At 41.0% G+C, this 26,696-nt stretch overlaps 1 protein-coding gene across 8 annotated transcripts in view; it reads left to right on the forward strand.

The window, feature by feature from the left end:
• Positions 1–26,696, forward strand: part of DGKZ (diacylglycerol kinase zeta) — a 198,283-nt gene that overhangs the window by 147,424 nt on the left and 24,163 nt on the right. For 6 of the 8 annotated variants that reach the window (XM_060763885.2, XM_067462746.1, XM_060763903.2 and 3 more), the window contains 18 exons: positions 636–707; positions 3,648–3,764; positions 4,403–4,474; positions 7,203–7,298; positions 7,428–7,510; positions 9,499–9,559; positions 11,923–12,036; positions 12,180–12,320; positions 13,881–13,959; positions 15,103–15,158; positions 15,725–15,787; positions 16,039–16,112; positions 16,215–16,326; positions 17,693–17,892; positions 19,115–19,215; positions 20,108–20,187; positions 21,811–21,855; positions 22,124–22,193. In XM_060763885.2, the coding sequence (XP_060619868.1) occupies positions 636–707; positions 3,648–3,764; positions 4,403–4,474; positions 7,203–7,298; positions 7,428–7,510; positions 9,499–9,559; positions 11,923–12,036; positions 12,180–12,320; positions 13,881–13,959; positions 15,103–15,158; positions 15,725–15,787; positions 16,039–16,112; positions 16,215–16,326; positions 17,693–17,892; positions 19,115–19,215; positions 20,108–20,187; positions 21,811–21,855; positions 22,124–22,193 (1,636 nt within the window). The remainder of the gene's footprint in view (positions 1–635; positions 708–3,647; positions 3,765–4,402; positions 4,475–7,202; positions 7,299–7,427; positions 7,511–9,498; positions 9,560–11,922; positions 12,037–12,179; positions 12,321–13,880; positions 13,960–15,102; positions 15,159–15,724; positions 15,788–16,038; positions 16,113–16,214; positions 16,327–17,692; positions 17,893–19,114; positions 19,216–20,107; positions 20,188–21,810; positions 21,856–22,123; positions 22,194–26,696) is intronic. The other 2 variants (XM_067462745.1, XM_060763868.2) reach the window with 1 other exon arrangement.

A 26,696-nucleotide genomic window follows, 5' to 3' on the forward strand; every position in this document is an offset into this window, starting at 1 on the left:
GATATGACCCATGGATAAATCAAGCATCCTTCCATTGAGGAAGGTTTATCAGAAGCATTCAGGTTTATCAGAAGCATCAGAGGGATAGCTCTGAAGGGAAGGAAATGCTTACTCCCTGCTCCAAATATTTTTGCTGAATTTTGCTTTGCTGTTGTGGGAAGTCCAATGTTGGATTATGCTCCAAGTCTTCTTCCCCTGCCCCATTTCAAGGCACATATTTGCCTTTTGCTGGGAACGCCTTACTATTTCCCAGTTCCATGCACATTACTCATAATCTGTCATAGTCCATCACGATACCCACAAAACACCTCCTGCTCAGCCTCACCCCCCCCCCCCCAAATACAAGACACTGAACTCTGATCACATACATAGGACTACTGAGAAATCTTCAATGGAAGCTAGAAACCCAGAATTAAGATCACAGCTATCCTCTCTAAAATCAAGGGGATAAGACACTGGAAGGGGATTTTCAATCAGTTCTTATGGTCAACAAACCTGTGCCTTTGAAGACAGGGTTGCAGCCTTCATGGATCATTTGCTTCTCACTGCAGTAAAAACAAAACAAAATGAAAAATCAAACAAGTATTACATACCTTCCCTTATGAACTTTCTTTCCCTCTTTTCTTTTCTTGCAGGGTTTCCAGCAGAAATTTGCCTTCCACAGCAAGGAGATTGTAGCCATCAGCTGTTCCTGGTGTAAGCAAGCAGTGAGTGCAGCATGTACCTGTTTGCTATGTTGCCTTCCTTTCTTTTGTCATGTACCTTTGCTTCCTTTCCACAAAGTATAGAGAAGTATACTCACTGAAGCCTCTGCTACTGCTGCTCTTCATTACTAGCATTTGCATCATGATTTCTGTGTGTGCAGAAGTGCCTTCTATTACCATGTCTCATTAATCTTCATAAACAGTGGAGTGAGGATAGTCAACATTGAGGTTTACGGTTAGAAATGTGCTCAGGTTCATTATCCATTGTAGATATAATGAAAGGTGTTTAATACTTCTCTGTGTAGAAAGCTAATGTGGCACAGGGAAATATTTTTCTACCTAGTCTAGCCTGCTTTCTCCATCCTGCTTTTTTTTTTAAAGACACATTTTTAGTATTGGCTAGTATTAAAGTTAGTATTAAAAGTTAGTATTAAAAACATAGTTTTCTCTCTCCTTCCCTTCTGTCTGCACACCTCTCTATGCCTCTCTATGCCACAGAGTTTGGCATCCTGTTACTGGCATAAACAGGCATTATGTCTATGTGCCTTTTTTATTGTTATAGAGGTTACAGAGATTGGTATAGTCTTCTGCTATTCACAGTTATCAATCCTGGTAGCTGTTCAAGCTGTGGGTAGGGATGGAGATGTGACTTGTTATGTCCTCATAATGAGGTGCAAAATGATTTCATTGTCAGGTTCTTGTAGGTTTTTTCGGGCTATAGGGCCATGTTCTAGAGCAGGGGTCAGGAACCTTCGGCTCTCCAGGTGTGGTGGACTTCAACTCCCACAATTCCTTGAGGCTCGGCATTCACCCCAAAGGCTTACCTTGGCCTCAAGGAATTGTGGGAGTTGAAGTCCACCACACCTGGAGAGCCGAAGGTTCCCCATGCCTGTTCTAGAGGCATTTCTCCTGACGTTTCGCCTGCATCTATGGCAAGCATCCTCAGACATAACATACAAACAATCTACAAACCCACCAAGAAAATCCAACAAATGCTACGTTCAGCAAAGGACAAGAGGGATCCTCTCACCTCTGCAGGAGTCTACCGTGTACCATGCAGCTGTGGACATGTCTACATAGGGACCACCAAACGCAGCGCCCAAACACGAATCAAGGAACATGAAAGGCACTGCAGACTACTTCAACCAGAGAAGTCAGCCATAGCAGAGCACCTGATGAACCAGCCTGGACACAGCATATTATTTGAGAACACAGAAATGCTGGACCACTCCAACAACCACCATGTCAGACTACACAGAGAAGCCATTGAAATCCACAAGCATGTGGACAATTTCAACAGAAAGGAGGAGACCATGAAAATGAACAAAATCTGGCTACCAGTATTAAAAAACTCTAAAATTACTACAGCAAAACAGCAGAGAGGAAACAACCAGGCACATCTTAACACCTCTCAACAGAACATTTTCCCAGGCTCAGCCAAGCCTTCAAATGCTAATGAAGGTGGTCAGCTGAAACATTCACACCTAGCTTCAGCAGAGAGCTCTTTGCCCCACTCCAGTCATTCCACAGATACCTCTGAGGATCCTTGCCATAGATGCAGGCGAAACGTCAGGAGAAATGCCTCTAGAACATGGCCCTATAGCCTGAAAAAACCTACAAGAACCTAGTGATTCCAGCCATGAAAGCCTTCGACAGTACGATTTCATTGTCTATTGCAGTGGTTCTCAACCTGTGAGTCATCAGATGTTTTGGCCTTCAAATTCCAGAAATCCTAACAGCTGGTAAACTGGCTGGGATTTCTGGGAATTGTAGGCCAAAACACCTACGGACTCACAGATTGAGAACCACTGGCCTACTGAGCCCTTCAGAGACTTCCAGCAGACCTCAAAATAATCATTCTATTTCTGGCTGGAGAGATCTAGTTAGATCCCCTTCTATATCCAACAAGGGATGGCTTTGGGTAACTGCAGCAGCTAAATGGCAAGTCCAAAGGATGTTTAGAGGATATATGTGCTGTAGTTCCACACACAACAACATTATGTTATATATCATACGGATGAATCACATGGGATCTTTGACCATCCAAGTGGCATTGTCAACTCCAATGTTTTGAAAATTTACCACCTGGTTCCTGCCTTGTTTTCCTCAGAGCTTGGAAAAGGTACTTTATGGAATATAACCTTCAAGAAACTCCCCACAGCATCCTTGTACTTTTAAAAACAATCCAAACTCTGATTCTGCTGCATCTGTAGACTTAGTCCTGTACTTGAAACAGGCTTCAAAAGCACTGTGTTTGTCCTTGACCATTGAGGAATCTAAGCTGTTAGACTCAAAATAACCCTCAGTTGGGGTGTTGGCACCACAAATAGAGCAGAGTACCAGAAGTAAACTTCATAACCAGCAGAAACTTATGTGTGGCGAACAGGCATAGACTTCTATATCTTAGGATGGATCAGGATTGGAGTCAGAACTTTAGGTTCAAAAATATTTATTGAAGTAAAGGAAATACATTCTTGATAGAAAAGGTCTTGGAATTCAGTAGCTTACTAAATCTCATCTTCTAAAGGAGGCAAAAGATAAAAAGATCCATGCAACTACATTTTGTCTAGAGAGAGGAAAAAATGTTTCCTTATAGGAAGGAAGAATAGGAAAAAGAGACAAAGGAGGAGACTGCATGGTCAACCCAGGGCAATAACACTTAAAGAGGAAGTTCCCTCACAGAATTCTATTACTACATCATCAAAGGGGGAGGAGACAGTAGCTGGCATGAAGAGTGAAGAAGACAAAACCCTTTTTGGGAAAACATGCATAGGAATGTGGGGAAAGGAATCCTTCAGCCTGGTTCTATCTCTGTCTTAGCTTAGCTATCCATTGAGGTCTGGAAACTTGGTAACACAGGAGATTTCTGCAGTCCAGTGATGAAACCCAATATTGACTAGGCTGAAAAAAATGACTGGTTCTGTTCTTTTCTCTGCCTTTCAGTATCACAGTAAAGTTTCATGCTTCATGCTGCAGCACATCGAGGAGCCCTGCTCACTTGGGGCACATGCTGCTGTGGTCATCCCTCCCACCTGGATTCTGAGGGTCCGGCATCCCCAGGTACATTGCTTCCTCAGGTGTCTTTCCTTTCAAACCAAATTTACTTTCATTTAACCCAGACTATATTGTGTTAGGATTACTGTAACAAACTGCTTGGAAACTTCCGAAGGTCCAAAATGCTACAAGAAAGGTTCTGGCTTGAGTGGTTGCATGGAACATTTGGCTCCCTTGTTGAAACACTTCATTGGTTATCAGTATATTTCTGGGCAGAATTCAAAGTGTAGGTTATGACCTTTAAAGGCCTTCAAAAGACCACATATAAAGCCTAAGGCAGGGGAGGGCTCAGTAGCTGCTCCCAGTCTGGAGTACTCCCTCCCACAGAAGGTTTCATCAGGCCCCACTCCGCAGGCAAATGGCTTTGTATTTGGGCAGACTTTCATTTATAACAATGCTTTCTTGAATGTGTTCTTAATTTTTAAATATGCTTTGAATGTGTTTTACATTGCTTTAGCTATGTGCTTTTAATGGCATTATTTGTTTCTTTTTTAAGCTTTTCAATTAGAAGGTATTAAACATACTTTGCTTTTGTTTGTTGTAAGTCTACTTAAGTTTTCTGCCAGGAAAAAGATAGGAAACCAATGAATAAATGAATCAATCAATAAATCCTGATATCTCTTTTTTCCTCCACTCCTCCCCAGAACCCACTAAAGTCAAGTAAGAAGAAAAAGAGGACATCATTCAAGCGAAAGTCCAGCAAAAAGGGGCCTGAGGTCAGAGATTTTGGTCAGGGTTGAAGGGGGGCTGAGATTTAAACCCTTGCTTGCTATTGTCTATATGTTGAGTTATATTAATTGTATTGTTTTATTTGCGTATTGCTTGTTGCTTTTACTGATGTGTTGTTGGGCTTGGCCTCATGTAAGCCGCTCCGAGTCCCCTTGGGGAGATGGTGGCGGGGTATAAATAAAGATTATTATTATTATTATTATTATTATTATTATTATTATTATTTTAGAAGGGTCTTGGGTACAAAGCAAAACCTTGGCCTAAAGAAGGATATAGAAAGAATTTGTGAAAGGTTGTTTTTTTATTATTATTTTAAGTGCCTCTCTCAAAACTGAACTTGGATATATTGGCTTAAGAAAATGTGGCTCTCCACAGTGGTAGTGCTGACTGGAGCATTCTGTGAACTGTAATCTAAAACGTTTTGCAAGCTTAGCTTCAAAAATAGCCAGCATTTCTCTAGCTCACAGAACACAGTGACACAGAACTGGAATCTCAACTGCTCCTCTGTAGAAAGACTTTTTCTGGGGAGAAATTTTATTTTTAAAAGAAAGAGAGAGTTTGCCCAGCTCCAGAAAATGAAATAAAGTCACAGGATCCTACAAGGATATAGACAAGGACATAATGACTGAAAGGGAAACAATGCTTGTTTAGTCGAAGGCTTTCATGGCTAGAATCACTAGGTTCTTGTGGGTTTTTTCGGGCTATAGAGCCATGTTCTAGAGGCATTTCTCCTGACGTTTCGCCTGCATCTATGGCAAGCATGCTCAGAGGTAGTGAGGTCCTCACTACCAGAGACCTCATTACCTCTGAGGATGCTTGCCATAGATGCAGGCGAAACGTCAGGAGAAATGCCTCTAGAACATGGCTCCATAGTCCGAAAAAACTCACAAGAACCTAATGCTTGTTTAATTTTAGGAGAGATTCTTTCCTGGGTGCTGAAGGGGGAGGTGTGGTTTGCTAACAAAAGTATAGTCTGCTGACAAAAGGCAAAACAAATTTAGCTTGAGTTTATTGTCACTGGCAACCTGCTCTGGAGTTACTTTCCAATATATTTGTCTTTTCTCAAAAGTCGACCAGTCTTGCTGGTAGTCTGGTAAACTTTGACCTTTAGAGCATAGAAAGCTTATGCCCTATAGTTCAGCCACAGGTATGATACCTTTTCTAACTCAGGCCAGAATCCTTCTGATGACTCTGGGTTCATCTTCATTGTAGCTAAAATGCAGTTTAACACAACATGAACTGCCATGGGTCAGTGCTTTGGAATTCTGGGATTTGTAGTTTGGTGAGGCATCAACATACTTTAGAGGAGGCTACAGATCTTTAAAAAGTACACACCCCATGATTCCGTAACATTGAGCCAGGTAGTTAAAGTGGTGTTAAACTGCATTAATTCTGTAATATAGATCAGGCATGGGCAAACGTTGACCCTCTAGGTTTTTTGGACTTCAACTCCCAGAAATCCCAGCTGGCTTACCGGCTGTTAGGAATTGTGGGAATTGAAGCCCCAAACACCTGGAGGGCCAAAGTTAGATCATCCTATACTATTGTAAAAGCCCATTGTCCCAAAAGTGACTTGTATCAGTAGGGTGACAACAAATAGTTTATTTCACTAGAGAAACTGTTCCATTGGTCCTTGAGACATTCAGGAGTTGGCAGGACAACTGTCTGTTCTGATAGAGCCGGTTTACACTGATGCTTTGCATTACCATCTCCACCCTGGTCATCCCAGCATCCACAGCCATTTTACATCTTCATGCCTATTGTAAGCTGTCATGAGTCCCTCTTCAGAGGTGAGAAGGACGGGATATAAATGCTTGAAATAAATAAATACATAAATAATACTACTGTCTCACCTACTGACACCTTTGCCAATATTAAGGTACAACTACTGAGGAAAGCCAAAATACATTTAGTTTTATGAGTGTCCATCGTGTTGATGTACGTTAATATGTAATTCTTGTTAGTTGGCATTTGTGTTTGTACTTTGTATACAACATATCTTTATTTTATATTTAATATTTACATTGTTATTTGCTACTGTGTGTACACTAACTTTTATTTGTATACATATTATTTGTTGTGTGGGTATTTTATTTTAAATTATTTTAACTTTATTTTAATTAACTCATGGTATCATTGTCTAAATGCAGTCATGGAATTCCAGAATAATGCTGATAGGAGCCTAGTTCAAGAACTCCTTTGGTTCCTTCTTAATACTGTATTAGAATTACATCAGTACATTCCATGAATATCACATCTTAATTTATCGTGTGTTAATTTCTGTACTTTTTTCAAGTAAACTACTATCTGCTGCTGCTTGCTAGAGAGACTACAGTGTCCAAAAGACTGTGAAGTAAAATTTTGTATTTTGCTTTCTCCAAAAATAGCTATTCAGTTTAGATATACCAGTGTATTCTTTACAGGTGAGAAGCCCTAGTTAATGGCATCTTGATACTAGAGTGTGAAAATATATAAAATAGAATAAAAACAGCTGGAGTTTAGGCTATGGGGATTTTTTTGCTGCAGCATAAAAATCAGAGCAAATTTTGTGCATTACATTTTACACATTAATTCCATTCTGAGCAACTTGTTTTTATAGTATGATGTGAGATTTAATGGCTAACACCAGAAGTCCCCCAAAAAAGCCCTCCCTAAACTATAGTAAAAAATCATTTGTCCTGATGGTGTTTGTAATCTTCTGGGTTCACTTTACAGGAAGGGCGATGGAAGCCCTTTGTTATCAAGCCTGTCCCAGCCCCCCTCATGAAACCACTGCTAGTGTTTGTGAACCCCAAGAGTGGTGGAAATCAGGTAGGTTTAATTTCCGTGCAGATTTCCTTTTGGTTGCAGATTGTGTGCTGAACTGAGCATCTTTTCACCTCAATCCTAGTGTAGTTTTTCCCCTGTTTTCTTGATTCTTTTCTTTCTGTATACTTTTAGGGTGCAAAAATGATCCAGTCATTTATGTGGTACCTCAACCCACGACAAGTTTTTGATCTTAGCCAAGGAGGCCCCAAAGAAGCGTGAGTAGCAGTTCATAGGCATCTGAGTTTCATCCCAGCAGTTATGCTTCATTTCAAGTAGAGACAGAGTGTAAATCCTAGAAACATTCCCATATAGACATCTATTCACCTGTTACATGGCCCTCTTGAGTCACAACAGTTGAATGTCCCTGGAACCCTTTGAGGCTGTGCAGTTAAAAGGATCTGAGCAGGGCACCACAAAAAAACCCACATGGAGAAATCTGTGGCCCTCCAGATCACCATTACAATTACCCATTACTGACCATGGATGGATGGGAGTTGGAATTTAGCATATCTGGAGGAGAGCTGGTTTCTTACTCCTGCTACCTAACACAGGACTTTTAATCTGTGAGCACTCATACCATCTGACTTGAATGGCAGCTCCCATGTCAATGGTGTCCACTCTGGATTTTAGTCTAGAATTTAATGACACTGTCTAAAGTGTAGTAGCATGTAGAGTTTTGAATATGTCATTTAATATTGGGACTAGGTTCTTTGCCCATGGATATGAAAGTCATCAACTACCTCTACACATGACATAGTATTTATTTATTTATTTATTTATTATTTAAACTTATATGCCGCCACTCCCCTGGGGCTCGGAGCGGCTTACAAGAATAGCTAAAATCTAACAAAGTTTAAAAGCAATTTAAAACAATTTAAAAACAACAGTATCAAACATTAAAAGCCTGTCGGAACAGGTATGTCTTACATGCCCTGCGGAAAGCTGGTAAGTCCCGCAGGGCACGAACTTCAGGTGGCAGAGCATTCCAGACTGATGGCGCCACTGCTGTGAAGGCTCTGTGTCTGGTTGCCGTTAGACGCAAGGTCTTGACACTGGGGACTTCCAATAGATCTTGGTCCTCAGAACGGAGGGATCTCTGGGGTTGGTAGGGGGTGAGACGATCCCTCAGGTACATTGGCCCCAGACCATGCAAGGCCTTAAAGGTGAGTACCATCACTTTGAAAGTGATCCGGTGCTCAATTGGTATAAGGCAGGGGTCCTCAAAGTTTTTAAACAGAGGGCCAGGTCACAGTCCTGCAAACTGTTGGAGGGCTGATTATAATTTGAAAAAAATTTCCTATGCAAAAAAACCACTTTAAAACAATGCAATGAAGAACAATTTTAACAAATGTAAACTGCTCTATTTCAGTGGGAAGTGTGGGCCTGCTTTTGGCTGATTATATAGGATTGTTGTTGTTGTTGTGTGCTTTCAAGTCGTTTCAGACTTAAGTTGACCCTGAGTGAGGACCGGGTAAAGGAACTTGAAGGGCTGTATTCAGCCCTCGGGCCTTAGTTTGAGGACCCCTGGTATAAGGTGTCATTGAGTGAAAACTACTAAAGAACCCAGTCAGATGGAAGGCAGCTCCACCGTAGAGTAGATTTGGCTAAAAGAGAGGGCTTCATCTGACCAAACAAGATTTATATCTTGTACAGGGTTTGCTAAACCCGGTCCTCTGTCATGACACTAGCTTTCAGTTGGACATTAATTTGTTGCTTGTTGTTATTTGACATCAAGTCAGATTTAATTTTGGTGATGCTGTGAATAAAAGCCCTCCAAGTTGTGTACTAAAGTGGACTACTTTAATTTCATATCCTTACACAATCCTCTTCTGAGCCATAGAAGCAGTAGTTTTGCATTAGGATTCCAGAATTTTGGCCCAAAGATTTAAGTACCACAGACCAAACAACATTCCATTGTAATTCTGGCATACAGTCCCCTGAAATGAAAGCACATAACAACAGCAACAACTCTCTGAAATATAATGAAGACATGGAGTGTTTCGCCAGTTTGAGGAATGATTCTATAGTAAATTTGTCCTCTTTTAAGTTCTGATTCATCTTCTTGGTCTCACACTGGCCATCTGCTTTTCTAAGCATTTCTATGGAATTGAATAGCACTTCGTAATTACATTTCTCTGATGTGTATGGTTGTGATTTATAGTGTTCATTCCCCTTTCCCTCTCTTCACTCTTGCTCTTTGCAGGTTGGAAATGTATCGTAAAGTGCACAACCTACGTATTCTGGCATGTGGGGGAGATGGCACAGTAAGTGATCGTTGATCTCTTGTGTACGTGATGGTCTGTAAAGGGATGGAGCTGTGCACCAGCAGCTGACTCTGGTAGCTTTTAGGGAAGGGAGCATGTTGTTGCTTCAACTCGTAATGGGTTCATCAGGTTATATAATTCAGCTGTAACTGCTAGAGACAACATTCTTAGGCTGCAGTATGCTATCTCTTCAATTAAGTGAGAGAGAGGCTTTTTTGACTGTGCCAAAGACCTATCTAATTTAGCATTCCATTCCCATAGTGGTCAACTAGATACTTATGACACATCCCTAGAAAGACATGTATACAATAATATTTTCCAGCTCATATTCCCTAACAAAGAGTATTTAGCCTCTAGTACAGGCAAGGGCAAACTTTGGCCCTCCAGATGTTTTGGACTTCAACTCTCACAATTCCTAACAGCCTACCAGCTGTTAGGAATTGTGTGAGTTGGAGTCCAAAACACCCGAGGGCCGAAGTTTGCCCTTGCCTGTACTAGAGGCTAAATACTCTTTGTTAGGGAATATGAGTACCATAGTCCATCACAAGTAATGGTCCTTATGGCTATCATAACAAATAGTTGTGTGCCTTCAAGTCTATAGTGACTCTAATCTATCACAGGGTTTACTTGGCAAAAATTGTTCAGAAGAAATTTGACATTACCTTCCTTTGAGACAACAACAACAACTTTATTTTTATATCCCGCTATCATCTCCCCGAAGGGACTTGGGGCAGCTTACATGGGGACAAGCCCAGTCAAACATGGAATTAAAACATAACACAGTAAAATTTATAAAAACAGCATCAGAAAACAACATAAAATAATATTGAGATAGTGTGACTTGCATGAGATCACACAGTGGGTTTCATGGCTAAGCAGGTATTTGAACCCTGACCTCTGAAGTCAGAGTCTATTATAAATAACCATTGATAATCTGATTCTCCGTGGATCTGTTTAATTCACTTTATAGACATCCAGGTTGGTGGCCTTCATTTCATCTTACGGTAACAAATCCCTTACTTAGTTTAGCCATGCACTATGTGAGTCTGATTGTATTATATGAAAGGGGAAAACTTCACATCATGCATACTTTTATACACCTCAGACTGTCACCCATAATTGCCTCTGTAAAGAAAAACAATAAAAACCCTGTAAAAATCAGAAACCTTTAATGTAGTCTTCCTTTATAGGGACTTGCTCTGACCACTTGATCATTTTGATTGATATTTTCCTTGATGTGGAATTTGTGCACAATATTCAAAGTATGGTCTTACTCCTGTAAAATTGTATAAAGACATTATAGACCAGGTTGAGTATCCCTTATTCAAAGTGCTTGCCAAAAGTTTTTGGAGTTTGGAATGCTTGTATTTGCATACAAATATATACATAATCTTGGAGATTGAATGCAAGTCTAAACACAACATTCATTGACATTTCATATACACATAATAGCTTTCATCTGTTGTCAGTAGTTTACAGAGCCATGTGGAATGGCTTGAAAATAATGTTTTGCACAAATAATTCACAAAATTATTTAAAAATTTTGTGAATGAAACAAAATGTGTGCCCATTGAACTCTCAGAAAACAAGGATGTGACTATCTCAAACACACATGTGGATAGTTGTAGCTTTTGGAATACAGGTGGTCCCCAAGTTGCAAACAAAATAGATTCTGTAGGTTTGTTTTTAAGTTGAATTTGTGTGTAAGTTGGAACTGGTACATTTTTTAAGTGTAACTATAGCCAAAAATACATATTTTTTTAGCTTTGGGTGGCACAGGGAAAGATTAACACCCCTGTTATTTTTGTTTTGCTGTCTGTGCCCCTGTTCATATTTCACCTCACTTTCTGTCACTGTGATAACTGGGTTTTGGAAAATTTGTCTTGTTGTAGAAACACAGATTGGTGATAAAGCTTCAGTTGAGACACCTTTTCCCATGATTACTCTTTCAGGGGTAAATTTTCCTTCCTAGAGACAGATTTCCTCTCACTTCCTGTTGTTTCACCCCCATTCTTAACTAGGAGTCATTTGTAAGTCAGATGTTTGTAACTCGAGGACTGTCTTTATCAGTATATTTTCGAGTCTTCTCCAAAATATACCTATCATAAAATTTGCTATTTTCACAGCTGCCATACACCAGCCAATATTTTTTGTTTGATGTTGGCAAGTAATTTTCAGATTAAATTTATTTGGGCCTACATACTCACATGGTGTTCCCAAACTTGTTTATTCATTCCTTTTCAGAGATGGACTATGTTGGTATTTGTAGGGAATACAGGAAATGTCTAATGAAAAAGTAAAGGCATAAGAAATTACAAGTAGAAACTGTGTTTGAAACTCTTGTATCTTTCTTGGATTAATAGGTGGGATGGATCCTCTCCGTCTTGGACCAGTTACGGCTGAATCCCCCACCTCCTGTGGCTGTTCTTCCTCTAGGGACAGGAAATGACCTCGCAAGAACACTTAACTGGGGTGGGGTAAGTGTGTGTCAATATCTGCTCAATATTTCACTGTGTTTCAGGTCAACACAGTGAGTAAGTCTGAATTAAGGTTAAAGGGAGGTTATCTTCACTGTCTGCTTAGAATTTCAGTCATTCACAGAGCACATCTCAACACACAGGGATACACAGATGAGCCCTTGTCAAAGATCCTTTCACATGTAGAAGAAGGAGAAATTGTGCAACTTGACCGCTGGAATCTACTGGTGGAGCCCAACCTTGAGGCAAACTCTGAAGAGAAGGATGAAACTGCTGCAGATAAGGTAAAATCCATAGGTAAAGGTAAAGGTTTACCCTTGACATTAAGTCTAGTTGTGTCTGACCCTGGAGGTTTGTGCTCATCTCCATTTCTAAGCCGAAGAGCCAGCGTTGTCCATAGACACCTCCTAAGTCATTTGGGCAGCATGACTACATGGAGTTCCATTACCTTCTCCAAGAAGCAGTACCTATTGATCTACTCACATTTGCATGTTTTTGAATTGCTAGGTTAGAAGGATCTGGGCTAACAGCGGGAGCTCACCCCGCTCCCAGATTCAAACTGCCAGCCTTTCAGACAGCAAGTACAGCACCTCAGCAGTTTAACCTGCTGCACCACCAGAGGGCCCTGGTAAAACCTGATAAACTATTAATATCCTGCCCGTTTGAATTACCTACCCATTTCAAACATAATATACTCAGTACACTTTGTTGTATTTTTCATGGTGGATCACATGTAGGAAACAGTTGAAATGTATTCAAATATACACTGTGTTATGACAGAAAACAAACTTACATTTGCACTTTTTCTACTGTATGTATATTTCCATGTGAGCAAACAAATGGATAACTAAAAATATATATCCTGAAAATGAAGATGGGAAACAGAGAAGAAAAAAGAAGTGGTTCATTTTTGTACTGTATTAAAATGAATCACAGACTACTGTAGAAAATCTTGCATTATTGTATGTTCAAATATTCAAAGAGTTTAAGCATATAGATTTTGCCCTTCCTAAATAGCTTCATACTTCCCATCAGAATTCTAAATAAAGGGACACATGCATTAAAGTGAGGAAATGGCAGGCCTTTGTCACTTCTTTTGAATGTTGTTTTTGTTTATCCCCCTAGCCCTTCCTAATATACATACACATAATAACCTAATTTGGCCCTAGCACATACTTTAGAATCATTTTGAGTAAAAGAAATATTTGTCTTAGAATCACTGAAGTTTTAGCGAGGCTTTGTTTTATAAATCCCTTTGAATTTCTCACACAAGAAAGATCTTTTAAGACCAGTAGGATATTCCTAGAGATGTTTTTCAGCCTCAAAGCATTATTTTTATACAGTTAATAGACCAAGAGGAAATCTAATTAGGTTTCTAATTTTCTTTCTTTTTTTTTCATTGGAACCTATTAGTCCCATCTAGTATCCTTTCCTATTCAATAAGCAACTTTAACACAGCCCAAAATGAATGTACAACAATCTTATTTGAAGGTTTCTTTATAGATTTGTGGAATTTATTTCACTTTAAGGTGAGCTTAAGGTGTTCTATGTGACATTTTCCTCTTTGCTTTATCTTCCAGGGAACCTTGTGATGTAGATTAAACTAGAAAACCATATATAGTATTAAGTCATTCACTGAGTTTCCATGGCAAAATGAGGGCTTAAATCTGGATCTCCAAAATCTCTTGTCTGCTGATTCATAGAAAACCAAGGAAATGACGATATATCTGTCACCTCAGGAGGAGAATTGGTTTTGCTTTGATTTAGTTAATTATGTACAAGTAGCTATGCTTCAACTTCCACAGTAATCCCAGGATCAGCATTTTGCATTTTTCCTATTCCAGCTCCCTCTTGATGTCTTCAACAATTATTTCAGCCTTGGTTTTGATGCTCGTGTGACGTTGGAATTCCATGAATCCCGAGGTAAATGGCAACAAAAAGTGGAAATCAACTTATACTTTCCAAGCATCAGAATTTAGTAGGGGGAAGGAAGACCTTCCTTCGGGGAAAAAACATCTTCAGTGTCTGAAAGCAATGAACTCAAAGTATAAAGGGAGGAGAAAGTGGCAGTGAAGGCAATTGCCCTAGAAGCAGAATAAAAGCATTTTTCATTCAGCAGAAGGGAATAAAGGTAAATTAGAAAAATATCAAGTGATCGTTATTGTATTATATCTGTTGCAAAACACTACTTTTTGTAGTACCCAGATCCCCCCCCCCCCCCCATTGATAATGGTTGTGCTAGAGCAGTGGTTTCCAGCCTTTTTTAAAAAAAAAAAATGAGCAGGGACCACTTTGAGCAGTGACCACTCTCCAACATTAGTACCAGAAGGGTTACAAATCAATTTTTGGTCAACTTTAGATTTGGTTTGGTGATTTGGGATGCTGATTTAGAAAATTGCATTGGATAGACCACATCAGCTCTAGTTTCTGATACAGAACTTACTCCATCCAGTAGTTGACATCTGCTCACCACAGTAAACCACTTTTAATAATCTAGAGCTGATGTGTTCTATCCAATGCAATTTTCTGAATCAGCACCCCAAATAATCCCAGGAACAGGCCTAAAAACGAAAACACCAAGTCGCCCCGACTTCCAGGTTCTAGGGGGAGGGGGAGGAAGAGGAGGAGAAGCAGTTAGGAGGCTAGTTGTTGCGCCTTTCGTAGGTAGTCATCCTCTCGCCTCCCAATGTTCCCATTGCCTCAGCACTATAAGAGGGCTTCATGAGACCAGTTACTCTCATTGCAGTGGTGTAATAACAGTGAGGCTGTGGAGTGTATTTTAGTTCTCGGGGACCACTGGTGTTCCACAGACCACAGGTTGGGAAGCACTGTGCTAGATGTATGTTTGTAGGAAATGCAGTCCTAAAAGAGTTTCCACTGAGTTGTGTTTTCTCTCCCCCCCCCCCCGCCCCGCCCCGCCCCCCCCCCAAACTGGCCCACCTTCCTAATGATAATGCTATACTTACTGAGAAACCACAACTGAAAACTACAGCCATGGGACTAGGGAGGGAGGGGTGGGCTCTCCCTTCAGAGGGCAAGTGACTGATTATTAATCTCTTTATCTAGAGGCAAATCCAGAGAAATTCAACAGCCGATTTCGGAATAAAATGTTCTATGCTGGGGTGAGTTCAAAAGAATGTATTATTGTGTGCCAATCAAAAATTATTTCCTTGTTCTCAGTACACCCATATGTTCATTTCCTAGAACAGAGAAGGGCAACTTGACTGCATCCCAAGACTCTGTAGGAAGAGTGCAGGAGTACCCAACTCTATGATTCTATTATTCTATTTAGCACTTAGATGGGATATTACTAGAAATTGCCAAGGATCTTACCTAAAACTCTGGAGAGCAGATACCAGTAACTTTTGATAAAACTGGACTGAACAAAGCAATGGTCCAACTCAGTAAAAGTAGCATCTCATGTTTCTGTTGATATGATGCAGCATCAGTGAAATTGAGAGTAGTAAGGAGTGTGTGCATTGGGGTTGCCCTTGAGACTCTCAGTGTTTTAATATCTGCCTTTTCCTGCTGTTTTATCTGAGACACATGGAAAACAGCATATCCATATCTCTACTGGAAGTTGGGAAATTGCCTGAAACCCATCTGTCTTCTCAACTATTGCTTAAGTCAGCTGAACGAATGCAAGGTCATTTTGTGTAAACTAACTCGATTTCTCTTCTGTTGGCAGACAGCGTTCTCTGATTTCCTCATGGGGAGCTCTAAAGACTTAGCAAAACACATCAAAGTGGTGGTGAGTGTGTGCCATGGCCCTAATGGGTTCCTTATGGGCTTTGGGGAATCAGACACAAGGTTGCTGGCTGGGCTGGGAAAGTCATTTTGCTCCCATGTTAAAATATGTGAATGTCCTTTAGGAATAATCTCCTGCCTTAATAGGCAGTCAGAATTTGCCTTTCTCCCCACATTGGAAAACAATGTCTTGTGTTAAATTCCTTTTGAAGACAGACTAACAAATATATTTCTTCCTTGCCCCCTTTCTGTTAGTGTGATGGAACAGACCTAACTCCTAAAATTCAAGAACTGAAGCCTCAGTGTCTCGTCTTTCTAAACATTCCAAGGTGAGCTATTTCCCAGTAGCCCATTGGGGCATTAGCCAAGAGCTCAAGCTATTTATCCCTACTAACAAATCTCCGTTTTCACCCTACCCTGTCTGCATGCAGGTACTGTGCAGGCACCATGCCTTGGGGAAATCCTGGAGACCACCATGATTTTGAGCCTCAGCGCCATGATGATGGTTGCCTTGAGGTTATTGGTTTCACTATGACATCCCTGGTAAGTCAGTATAGCCACTGATGGCTGGTGAATTGGGTGGCAATACATTACCGTTACCCATCAAGGCTGCAATTTGTGCTCACTTACAATGAGGCAGCTCTTAGAGGATTTAATGAACAAATATAACTGAGCAGTCAGCTGATTTCATTGATAATGGCAACCTTCTAATTTACTGTGCAACTGTAAGCTTGCCTGGAAGAGCTATATCACACAAGGTTTGTGCATTGTTCTTCTGCACGTGAACCTTATATATAACTTAGTCTGGAACACATGCTTCTCATGAATAAAATAAACATAATTTCAGTTTAATGCTGAGGTCCCTTATGCATATCCCTGCAGCTGCAGACACATCTCTTGCCACAGCTACTTTTTGTTTTTGTTTTTGTTTTGAAAGGGGGCTTCATTTTTATTTTTGTTTGTTTTAGTGGGAAAATTGGGTGGCATTCTTTGAAAATTAAAATGGAGGAAGTGGGGAGGGGGTGAATAAGCAAGGAATATAAAAGCCCTGATCCATACTAGGAATTCAAAACCAGTATTTCATATTTGCATGAAGGAGCTCCATTTTTCAAATGGGTTATAATTTGTTTACAATGCAAATTGCTAGTACAAAGAGGATTGTGTGTATTGGACAGGAATAAAATGCAGTCAGATGCCCCTCCATATATATGCTCAGTACAGTTACAGGTGTGATGGAGAAGGACATTGGTTGTTTTGCCCTTTAAAAGAGTAGTTTAAAAGAGTAGTTTTAGAGGAGCAGGGGAAGCTTTCCCTTAGAGCTTGTATGAAGAAGGCTTCATACAAGTGGCATTCGTGGCTCCTAGAGTAACCTCTTCATCCCTGTGGATAATTCAATTTCTTAATTTATCAATTTCTAGTTGTTTTAAATGTTATCCTGTTCGAATTCATATTATATGATTATGTTTGCTAGGATTGTCAAGTTTTATTATTTGGTTAGTTTGTATTTGATGTTAAGTTTATAGTAATGGCTGTTCTATGTTCTTTGATGTGCATTGTTATTATGTCTTTTTCCTGGCACTGAAGGTTTTCCATATGTGTTGGAAGCCCCCCGAGTCCCTTCGGGGAGATAGGGCAGCCTATAAATAAAGTGTTATTTTGTTGTTGTTGTTGTTGTTGTTGTTGTTATCATCCCTGCTAACACTTATCAGTACACATCATGGGCAGTGTATTTCTTTGATATGGAAGTCAATAGTGTAACTGTCCTATAAGCCTCTGGGCTGCATCTTCTTAGTGGATAGATATGCAATTGTTTTCCTGCCCAGGTTCAGCTCACCTGTAACACCTCTAATTCAAACTGATGTTAGATGCATTATGTTCCTTCCAGTTCATGCAGTTCTTCCTTTTACAGGCGGCGCTGCAGGTGGGAGGCCATGGAGAGCGCTTGCACCAGTGCCGGGAGGTGCTACTCACCACATCCAAGGCCATTCCCATGCAAGTGGATGGAGAGCCTTGTAAGCTGGGAGCTTCCCGTATTCACATTTCCCTGCGCAACCAGGCTAACATGGTGCAGAAGACCAAGAGGCGCAACTCCATGCCTCTGCTCAATGAGTATGTTTTATATGATGCTGATAGTTGGGTGGGACATCCTTGGGGCTGTGGTTCAAGGGATGAAGGTCACTTTACAAGTTAAAAGCTAAAGTCTTCATGATTTGGAAAATGTCTTCCCTGTTGTCTTGTTATTTTCCTGTTCCTTATAGAAGGAGGACTTTGTGATCACAAGAATTACTTGAGTTTAGATCAGTTGATTTCTCTCTAACTTTATTTCAGCAGTGTGTGCTAGATTACAATACATCAGAATCCATCAAAAAGCAAAATCTTAGAAAAACAAAAATGTATGAAATTTGACAAAATTAAAATATTTGCCTCCTGGGGGCGCAGCAGGTTAAACCACGGAGCTGCTGAACTTGCTGACCTAAAGGTTGGCCGTTCAGATCCGGGGAGCGGGGTGAGCTCCCGCTGTTAGGCCCAGCTTCTGCCAACCTAGCAGTTCAAAAACATGCAAATGTGATTAGATCAATAGGTACAGCTTCTGCGGGAAGGTAAAGGCTTAGAAATGGAGATGAGCACCACCCCCCGGAGTCAGACATGACAAGATGTAATGTCAAGGGGAAACCTTTACCTTTACTATAAACAGCTCCATAAATATGGTGAAGTTGAATGTTGTTAAGTATAAAACCTTGCTCCCTTTGTGCTTCCATCTGCTGTTGTAGTGCAGGAATTGCAACATTTCCCTACATCCCCAGCTCTTCTCAGTTACGGAGCCCCCTTCCAGACTGTATTGTCTATTGTTACATGAAAAAGAAAAAGTATCAAGGAAGCTAACAATCATAACTCACTTCCTGTTCAGGCATGTGCATCATAAATGTAGAATGATAATGAGACTGATGCTGAGAAATGTAGAATAGTAATGAGATTGGTTCAGAGAGTCGGAGAAGTGGGCATATTGATGTCCTCTCTCTATCCATTTCCCCTATGCTTTTTAAGGGATGCCTGCAGCATGCTAACCTTCATTCTGAAGAATGGATGCTAAACCAAAGGAAACTTCACTGTAGATGTTACCTTATACATTGTAAATGCTGTTCTGTGGAAGTAGCCCTTGTGCACAAGCAAGGTCAATGCTGTTAATAGCTCTTATTACTAGGAGGCTTTTTTAAAAATGCTAGCTCATAGATGCCTTGTTTCCTCTTCCTCACCTGCCTGCCATCTTCTCACTTTCAGTAGTTCAGAGATAATTATTCCATAATTTTTTTCCTTCCTGTTGTGCAAACAGTCAGCAGCCAGTTCCAGAACGGCTGAGAATCCGCGTAAGCCGAATTGGCATGCACGACTATGAGGCACTTCATTATGACAAGGAGAAGCTCAAGGAAGCCTGTGAGTAGTTGCACTGAAAGCCAGGGTGTTGTGGTGTTGAGGATAAAGCAGCCTGAAGGAACTTTCTGAAACATTGAGCCAATAGCCTATCTGATCAGCCTTCCATATCCATGAAGGATTGGTCCCAGAGCCCCCACAGATTCCAAGATACATAGGTACTTATGCCCTATATGTTAACATCTAAATAAAATGGCCAACAAAGCAGCCTGATTTGGATTGTATGTCAGTCAGTTGTGAAAAGCCCTTCGCTGATCATCCAGTAACCATAGGCACAAAGCAGATAGAGAAGTGGCAAGGGCCACACTGTCTTATTCCCAGCTCTCTGTGGGCAACACAACCTCTTCAATTTCCAGCATCAAAGAGCAAGCAAAGGGAGCTTTCAGATCTGTGATTGGTTGAATATGCAGATGTGGAGTTCACACATATGGAGGGCCAACTGTAGCTAAACACATTTGGTTATAACAGGACAATGTTACATGGTTAGAAACAAGATATTATTTCACCTTCTGTCACCTTACCTATTCAGATTTTCTTAACTTAATTTGCTTGATAATTATGAAATGATAGTGTCTTGTGAAACTGCTTTGTTTGAAAGAGCCCTCATCTGAATTACCTGTACTTGAAAAGTGAAAACATCTATGGGAAAAGCTGTCTTCTCTAGGCCTTTGTCCGTGGTGTGTTAGATTTCCATATGTACAGTGTTTCTCCCAGGAGTGCTTTCAGACAGGCTGTTTCTCATGTGCATTGTTTGATGGTACAATGCACTACTTTCTGTATGTGGGCTGCACACATGAATTACCTCCTAACGTCTGCTCAGTGAATATTTGAGAGGCTGGGTTATTGTGAATTTGTTTAGCAGTCTAAATGATGTTTCCCGGTTTCACTTCTTCAGCTGTGCCCCTGGGAATCATTGTTGTGCCAGGAGACAGTGACCTGGAGCTGTGCCGGACACACATTGAGAGGCTTCAGGAGGTAAGTTACTTCAGAAACTTTTGGCAAGGAAAAAGGGTGCAGCCTTGGCACAATTTTACTACTCCTTAATTGGCAGGTTGCTAAAATGCTCTTACTTCTATAGTATTGCTCCTCATGGGAATGTTGGTGCTTGATTGAACAGCAGTAGTTTGCTCTGCTTCCATCCCAAAGGGAATAAAACTACTGTTTTGTTATTGCTCTTTGTTTAGATTTTGAGTGTGTCTAGATCAGCCCCCCTCCCATTTGCCCCCTCCCCTAAAGACCCTAGACTGTAACGCCCACCATATCCAGCAAACATCCTTTAGGTGTAATGGGAGTTATTGTTGAGCACATTTCAGTGTTACCAAGTTGGGGAAATTGTCTAGCCTTTTGAATCTTTAAGCCATGAATAGAACGGAATAGCTGTTAACCTAATACTCTTTATCAAGGGAAAAATCCAAAGAAAACAGTTAAAAAGGACACTGCGTGCTCTATAGATTTAAGGGAAAGGGGAGTAGAGTGTTTTTTGTAAACCACCCTGACTGGAACAGATTGAAAATAGTAATATGGACATTACAATACATAACAGGAGCGGCGCTCAGGGAGCATACAACTCCTCTGTTGCGCCAGCTCCACTGGCTGCCAGTTTGCTACCAGGCACAATTCAAATTGCTGGCTTTAGCCTATAAAGCCCCAAACAGTTCTGGCCCAACTTACATGGCTGAACACATCTCCCCTTATTAACCATATAGGACTCTAAGATCATCTGGGGAGGCCGTGCTCTCATTACCGCCTTTGCCACAAGTATGTTTGGGGGAGACGAGAGACAGAGCCTTCTTGGCGGTGGCTCCTTGGCTGTGGAACGTCCTCCCTATAGATATTAGATCGGCCACCTCCCTTTTAACATTCTGGAAAAAATGTCAAGTTATTTATAACAAAAAGATTCATTCTACAAATCTGTAGAAACTGTTAACATGTTAAACCTTTGTCTGTTTTATTTGCATTGATTTCTGTTCTGTCACAATTGGAATCCTATTGTGCAGCCTCCAGTTCTTTCAGAAGTTCTGCATAATTAGTACACCTAAATTCCTTTTAGCTGTGAAATCCTGCTGGCTTCTTCCATTGCTTCAATGACATTAACACAAGGGGAAAGCCACTTTCTAGAGCAGGGGTGAGCAAAGTGCAGCATTTGTAAATACAATTTTTGTGACCCCTAAGGATTTCTATGAAACCTCAATCTACCTAATTAAAATTTTAATAATAATCAGTGGTGGCTGGTTGTTTGCTCTTTCTGGCTACCATATATGCACCCTTCACTGGATCTTACTAGTGTTTGGTGTGGAAAAGCCCTGAACTTCACAAGGTTTATTTTAGCCATAGGTCAATTACATAAAACAACCATGGTTAAATTGTTTCATGGTTGTTTGGGAGGGGAGAAGGGGCTGGACTCATAGTTTCTAAGCACATTGTTTCATTATTTCTTCTCCTGTCTTAAAAATCCCTTTATTGCACTTGGGGTTATTTGCTTTCAATGGTTTGGATGGCGGAAACTAATATGGGTGCATTGGAGGCTATCCACATGTTCCTTTGGGAGAGCTATAGCTGTGTCATAACTCGGTTAACTCAGCTCCTCCCTTTCCACAGGATTTCCCTCCATGCCCTCCCACTATTCAGAGCCTATTTCCTCAGGTGTGTATCTTCTGCCTTTTCCCCTTGTTGAGATCCCTCCTTTCCCTCTTTCTTTGCCTCTGTCCTGCATGATAAGCTTCCATCAGTTTCTGTTTGGTGACATGCAGTACGTCTGTTCTGAGTCTTATCCATGTACTATAGCTTTGTGCCTGTTAGTTGCTGTCAAAATCCAAATGAGCTACTTGTATATAAACAAACCAAAAAAGATTTTTGCAAATGCGACCAAGATGGAAAAAAGACTTGAGATATTTGATTCCTTTTTATGCAGGAAGGGGATGGAGCCAAGCCAAAGACACTGTCATGCCAGAAGCTATCCCCTAAGTGGTGTTTCTTGGACTGTAAGTACATATGTATGTATAAGTGTGCATGTGTAGCGGCTGTGTAAATATATACCAGCTTTTATAGATGAGAAATATTACTTTTTGAACATCAACTTCCAGAATCTTTCAACTCTGGGTTGTTGGTTTTTTTGTTTGTTTGTTTGTTTTTTGAGGGGGGGGGGGGTTCCATGTCAGGAGTGACTTGAGAAACTGCAAGTCACTACTGGTGTGAGATAATTGGCTGTCTGCAAGGATGTTGCCCAGGAGACGCCCGGATGTTTTATCATCCTTGTGGGAGCCTTCTCTCATTTCCACACATGGGGAGCTGCAGCTGACAGAGGGAGCTCAACCCACTCTCCCCGAATTCGAACCTCCAATCTGTCAGTCTTCAGTTCTGCCAGCACAAGGATTTAACTCACTATGCAAACAGGGGCTCCTTCCAAATCTTATGATGCCTACTATTCAGGCTAAAGTCAAATATGTGACAAGTCACAACAGAGCTGTTACAGCTGGGAGATGAGATCTTATATGTCTTCAAACAGAACATCTGTGGGTTGTTGTAGGTTTTTTTTTGGGCTATATGGCCATGGACTAGACCGGTGGTTCTCAACCTGGGGTCCCCAGATGTTTTTAGCCTACATCTCCCAGAAATCCCAGCCAGTTTACCAGCTGTTAGGATTTCTGGGAGTTGAAGGCTAAAAACATCTGGGGACCCCAGGTTGAGAACCACTGGTCTAGAGGCATTCTCTCCTGACATTTCGCCTGAATATTTGTTCATTTTCATGGTTTACTCCTTTCTGTTTCCTCTTTCCTGGACACAGCATTTTATTTGAGAACACAGAAATGCTGGACCACTCTCATAACCACCATGTCAGACTACACAGAGAAGCCATTGAAATACACAAGCATGTGGACAATTTCAACAGAAAGGAGGAAGCCATGAAATTGAACAAAATCTGGCTATCAGTATTTAAAAAACTCTAAAATTACAACAGCACAACAGAGAGGAAACAAACAAGGGCATCTAATCACCTCTCAACAAAAGTTTGCTCCATGCACTGTCAGGCCATTATATGCTAATCAAGGTGGTCAGTTGAAACATTCACACCTAGCTCCAACAGACAAGAGTCCTTTGTCCCACCCTGGTCATTCCACAGATATATAAACCCTTTTTCCTAGTCCCAACAGACCTTCACTACCTCGGAGGATGCTTGCCATAGATGCAGGCGAGAATGCCTCTAGGCCATGGCCATATAGCCCGAAAAAACCTACAACAACCCAGTGATTCCGGCCATGAAAGCCTTCAACAATACATAGAACACTTGCGACTTGTTCTCTCTGAAGGACTCATTGCCCATGGGATGCCCGGATGTTTTACTGTCCTCAATTTTGATTGATAGACGGGAGGGACAGACTTCATCCAGCTCTTGTACTTAGTACTTTTACCTCTAGTATACTTGCTTATACCTAGCCTGTACTGAATCTCACTTGGTTCTAAAATAGACTCCTGGATCATCACTGAAATACCTTACGTTGGAAGTCCAGCCAAAGTGGGGATATGAAAGGTGCAGTCGGCAGACCACATGTAACTCTGAAGCCAATTTTTCCAGGCCCTAGAAGCTTCACATTAGTCCTCAACTCACCTGTTAGAAAATCAGTGTGCTCAGGTTAAAAACTCCCCCAAATCATACCCAGAGCCCCACAGTGTATACACACACACAAATATAAATCTTCTCCCCCCCCCCCCCCCAAATGTCTACCTCTTCTCAAATACTTCCTTTCCCCCATGTCTTCCTGAAAATATGTTGTGATATTACTTCAGATTACCATTTTAAAGGAGAAATGGAGGGCAAAAATGTGTTTATATACTTGGATGGGGTTGTAGATAATGGTGAGGTCTAAGGTGGAAACTCAGGCCCTCCACACCCCAACCACCAGCCAACATTTTAGCGGAAATTATCTGATTGTTTCATCAGTTTTATTTTTTATTTTACATGCATGTTAAAAAGGCTTTACAATTTTCTGTTATTTGCATCTATTATGATTGGCTCTAAGCACTAGAGACAGAAGCGGGACAACAGGCCTCTAAGTAACATATAGGGTAATCCAAAATGTACACACTCATAACCATTTATATAATTCAGGGGGAGGAGAGGGATTCCAGAATTTGTTTTCAAAAAAATATACACATCTTGAAACGGATTAAAGATCCTAATAGTAGAAAAGTGCTGTGAAATTTCAAGAGAAACATCTAATGTAGTTTGTAACTCTTTCTTCAACAGTTTGCTGCCTAGGGATGACAATTTGAACACTTTATATAAAATTGTAAATTAAAATGAAATGTGTATGTATTTACTTGGAGCCCTGGTGGTGCAGCGGGTTTAACTGCTAAACTGCTGAACTTGCTAACCAAAAAGTCAGTGGTTTGAATTGGGGAGCAGGGTGAGTTCCTGCTGTTAGCCCAAGCTTCTGCCCACCTAGCAGTTCGAAAACATGCAAATGTGAGTAAATGAATAGGTACCACTTTGGCTGCAAGGTCATAGCCCTCTATGCAGTCATGCTGGCCAGATGACCTTGAAGGTATCTATAGACAATGCTGGCTCTTCGGCTTATAAATGGAGATGAGTACCACCCCCCAGAGCCAGACACGACTAGACTTAATGTCAAGAGGAAACCTTTAGCTTTTATGTATTTACTTAGTCTTCAAATAATCACCATAGCTACTCTTGACTGTCAAGGGATTGATACATTTGAGTGTGTGTGGGGGGGGGGGGGGAATACCTTGCACGTATATTTGACTTAGTATATTGTATATTGAGTATTGCCATTTCTTTGTCCCCTCTCAGCTTTAGTCATCTTGTTGCTCTCCAGCAGATGGCTCTGTAGGCAAAGGTGCGGGGATAATGTGCTTGCTGGGATCGGTGAATACGCTGGTGTTCAGTGTTACCTTTTGTACATCAAATTCAATTACCACTTTGGCCCTGGGAGAGTAATGAGACAAGGAGAAAGACGAGTGACTGGTTTTGTTTTGGATTTTTCCCTTGCTGGGCTTGCGATCCAACCAGCTGTGTTTTTGCAAGAACCCCCAAGAGCTCGGCAGGGCAGCAGAGGCTTGTTTACAAACATGGCTTTGTTTCAGTGCTTTTCTCAGACCCTATTTTTCCTCTTTCTGCCCCCCCCCCCCACCTGAAGGTCTGATGCTGTGTTCCTAAAGCCTTCCAAGCCACACATTTCACTTTTAGTAGCGCATTTTTTTCCCTGTAGTTTCTCAGTTTGGTTTGATCAAAACTCTGAGACTCTCCCACAGGCTGGAACAATAGGGGCTTTTGTGTCCCTGTAGCAATGTTGGAATGAGTTCCCAAACACACAGGGAGTGGCTTGCATGGCCTACTGGGCTCATTTGCTGCACCGGGCCTCAAAGACAACAGCAAGCCTCCCCCTGCTGTGGCTACTGCAAGTCCCAACAACCTTTGCGGCCCAATGGATGAGAAGTGCACCTGTCGCAGGGGAATTTAATACCAACTCAGGAGGGTCTTGGGGCCCATTCATACTATACAGTTATAGCACTTTGATTTCATTTTAGCTACCATGGGTGCATCCTATGGAAATCTAGGGTTTGTAGTTTAATAAGGCATTATAACTTTGACTGAGAAATTTATTTATTATTTATTTATTTAAAACATTTATATTCCGCCCTTCTCACCCCGAAGGAGACTCGGGGCGGAGCACAGCATATATATGGCAAACATTCAATGTCGGGACACAAGTTCTTATATACATACATAAACATTAAGGACATTTATCAAAATATTAAAATACACCATTTAAAACTGTCCTAGTCATCCACGTCAAATCTAATTGGTCTGGTAATCTTTCCTATTGCTGCTTTATTGCCCTGTCCCGAAAGCCTGGTCCCACAGCCAAGTTTTTACCATCCTTCTAAAGGACAGGAGAGAGGGGGCTGACCTGATCTCACCAGGAAGGGAGTTCCATAGCTGGGGAGCAATCACCGAGAAGGCCCTGTCTCTCGTCCCCACCAATTGTGCCTGTGACAATGGCGGGACGGAAAGCAGGGCCTCCCCGGAGGATTTTAATCTCCGCAATGGTTCACAGGGGGAGATGCGTTGGGACAGGAAATGTCCCTACCTAAACTGCAAATCTCAGAACTCCATCTAAAGTTAAAATGGAATCATGATAATATAATTGTGCAGAGGCAAAAGGATTCCTAAAGAGAGCCGAAAACTAAAGTAGGTGGGCCAAGGTCAAACCAAGCCTGAAGGTAGTTATGGTAGAGAGCAATTTTACTTCAAGCCAGTACTTTAGAGAGTGCAGAATTCCAAAATCTTTGCAATGATAATCAGTTAATCAAAGAAAAAAAACCCAAAAACTGTTTTGATTAGCCAAATAAAAATATTATCACAACATGGGTTTATGATTTTTTATACTGCCAAGATGGCCGCTTTTTGTAAGGTCTTGAGAATGTACTATCTACTTTCTTCAGATAGCTCTTCTTTTTACAAA

This window comes from Anolis sagrei, chromosome 1 (genome assembly GCF_037176765.1).
Source record: "Anolis sagrei isolate rAnoSag1 chromosome 1, rAnoSag1.mat, whole genome shotgun sequence".
NCBI classification, from domain to species: domain Eukaryota; kingdom Metazoa; phylum Chordata; class Lepidosauria; order Squamata; family Dactyloidae; genus Anolis; species Anolis sagrei.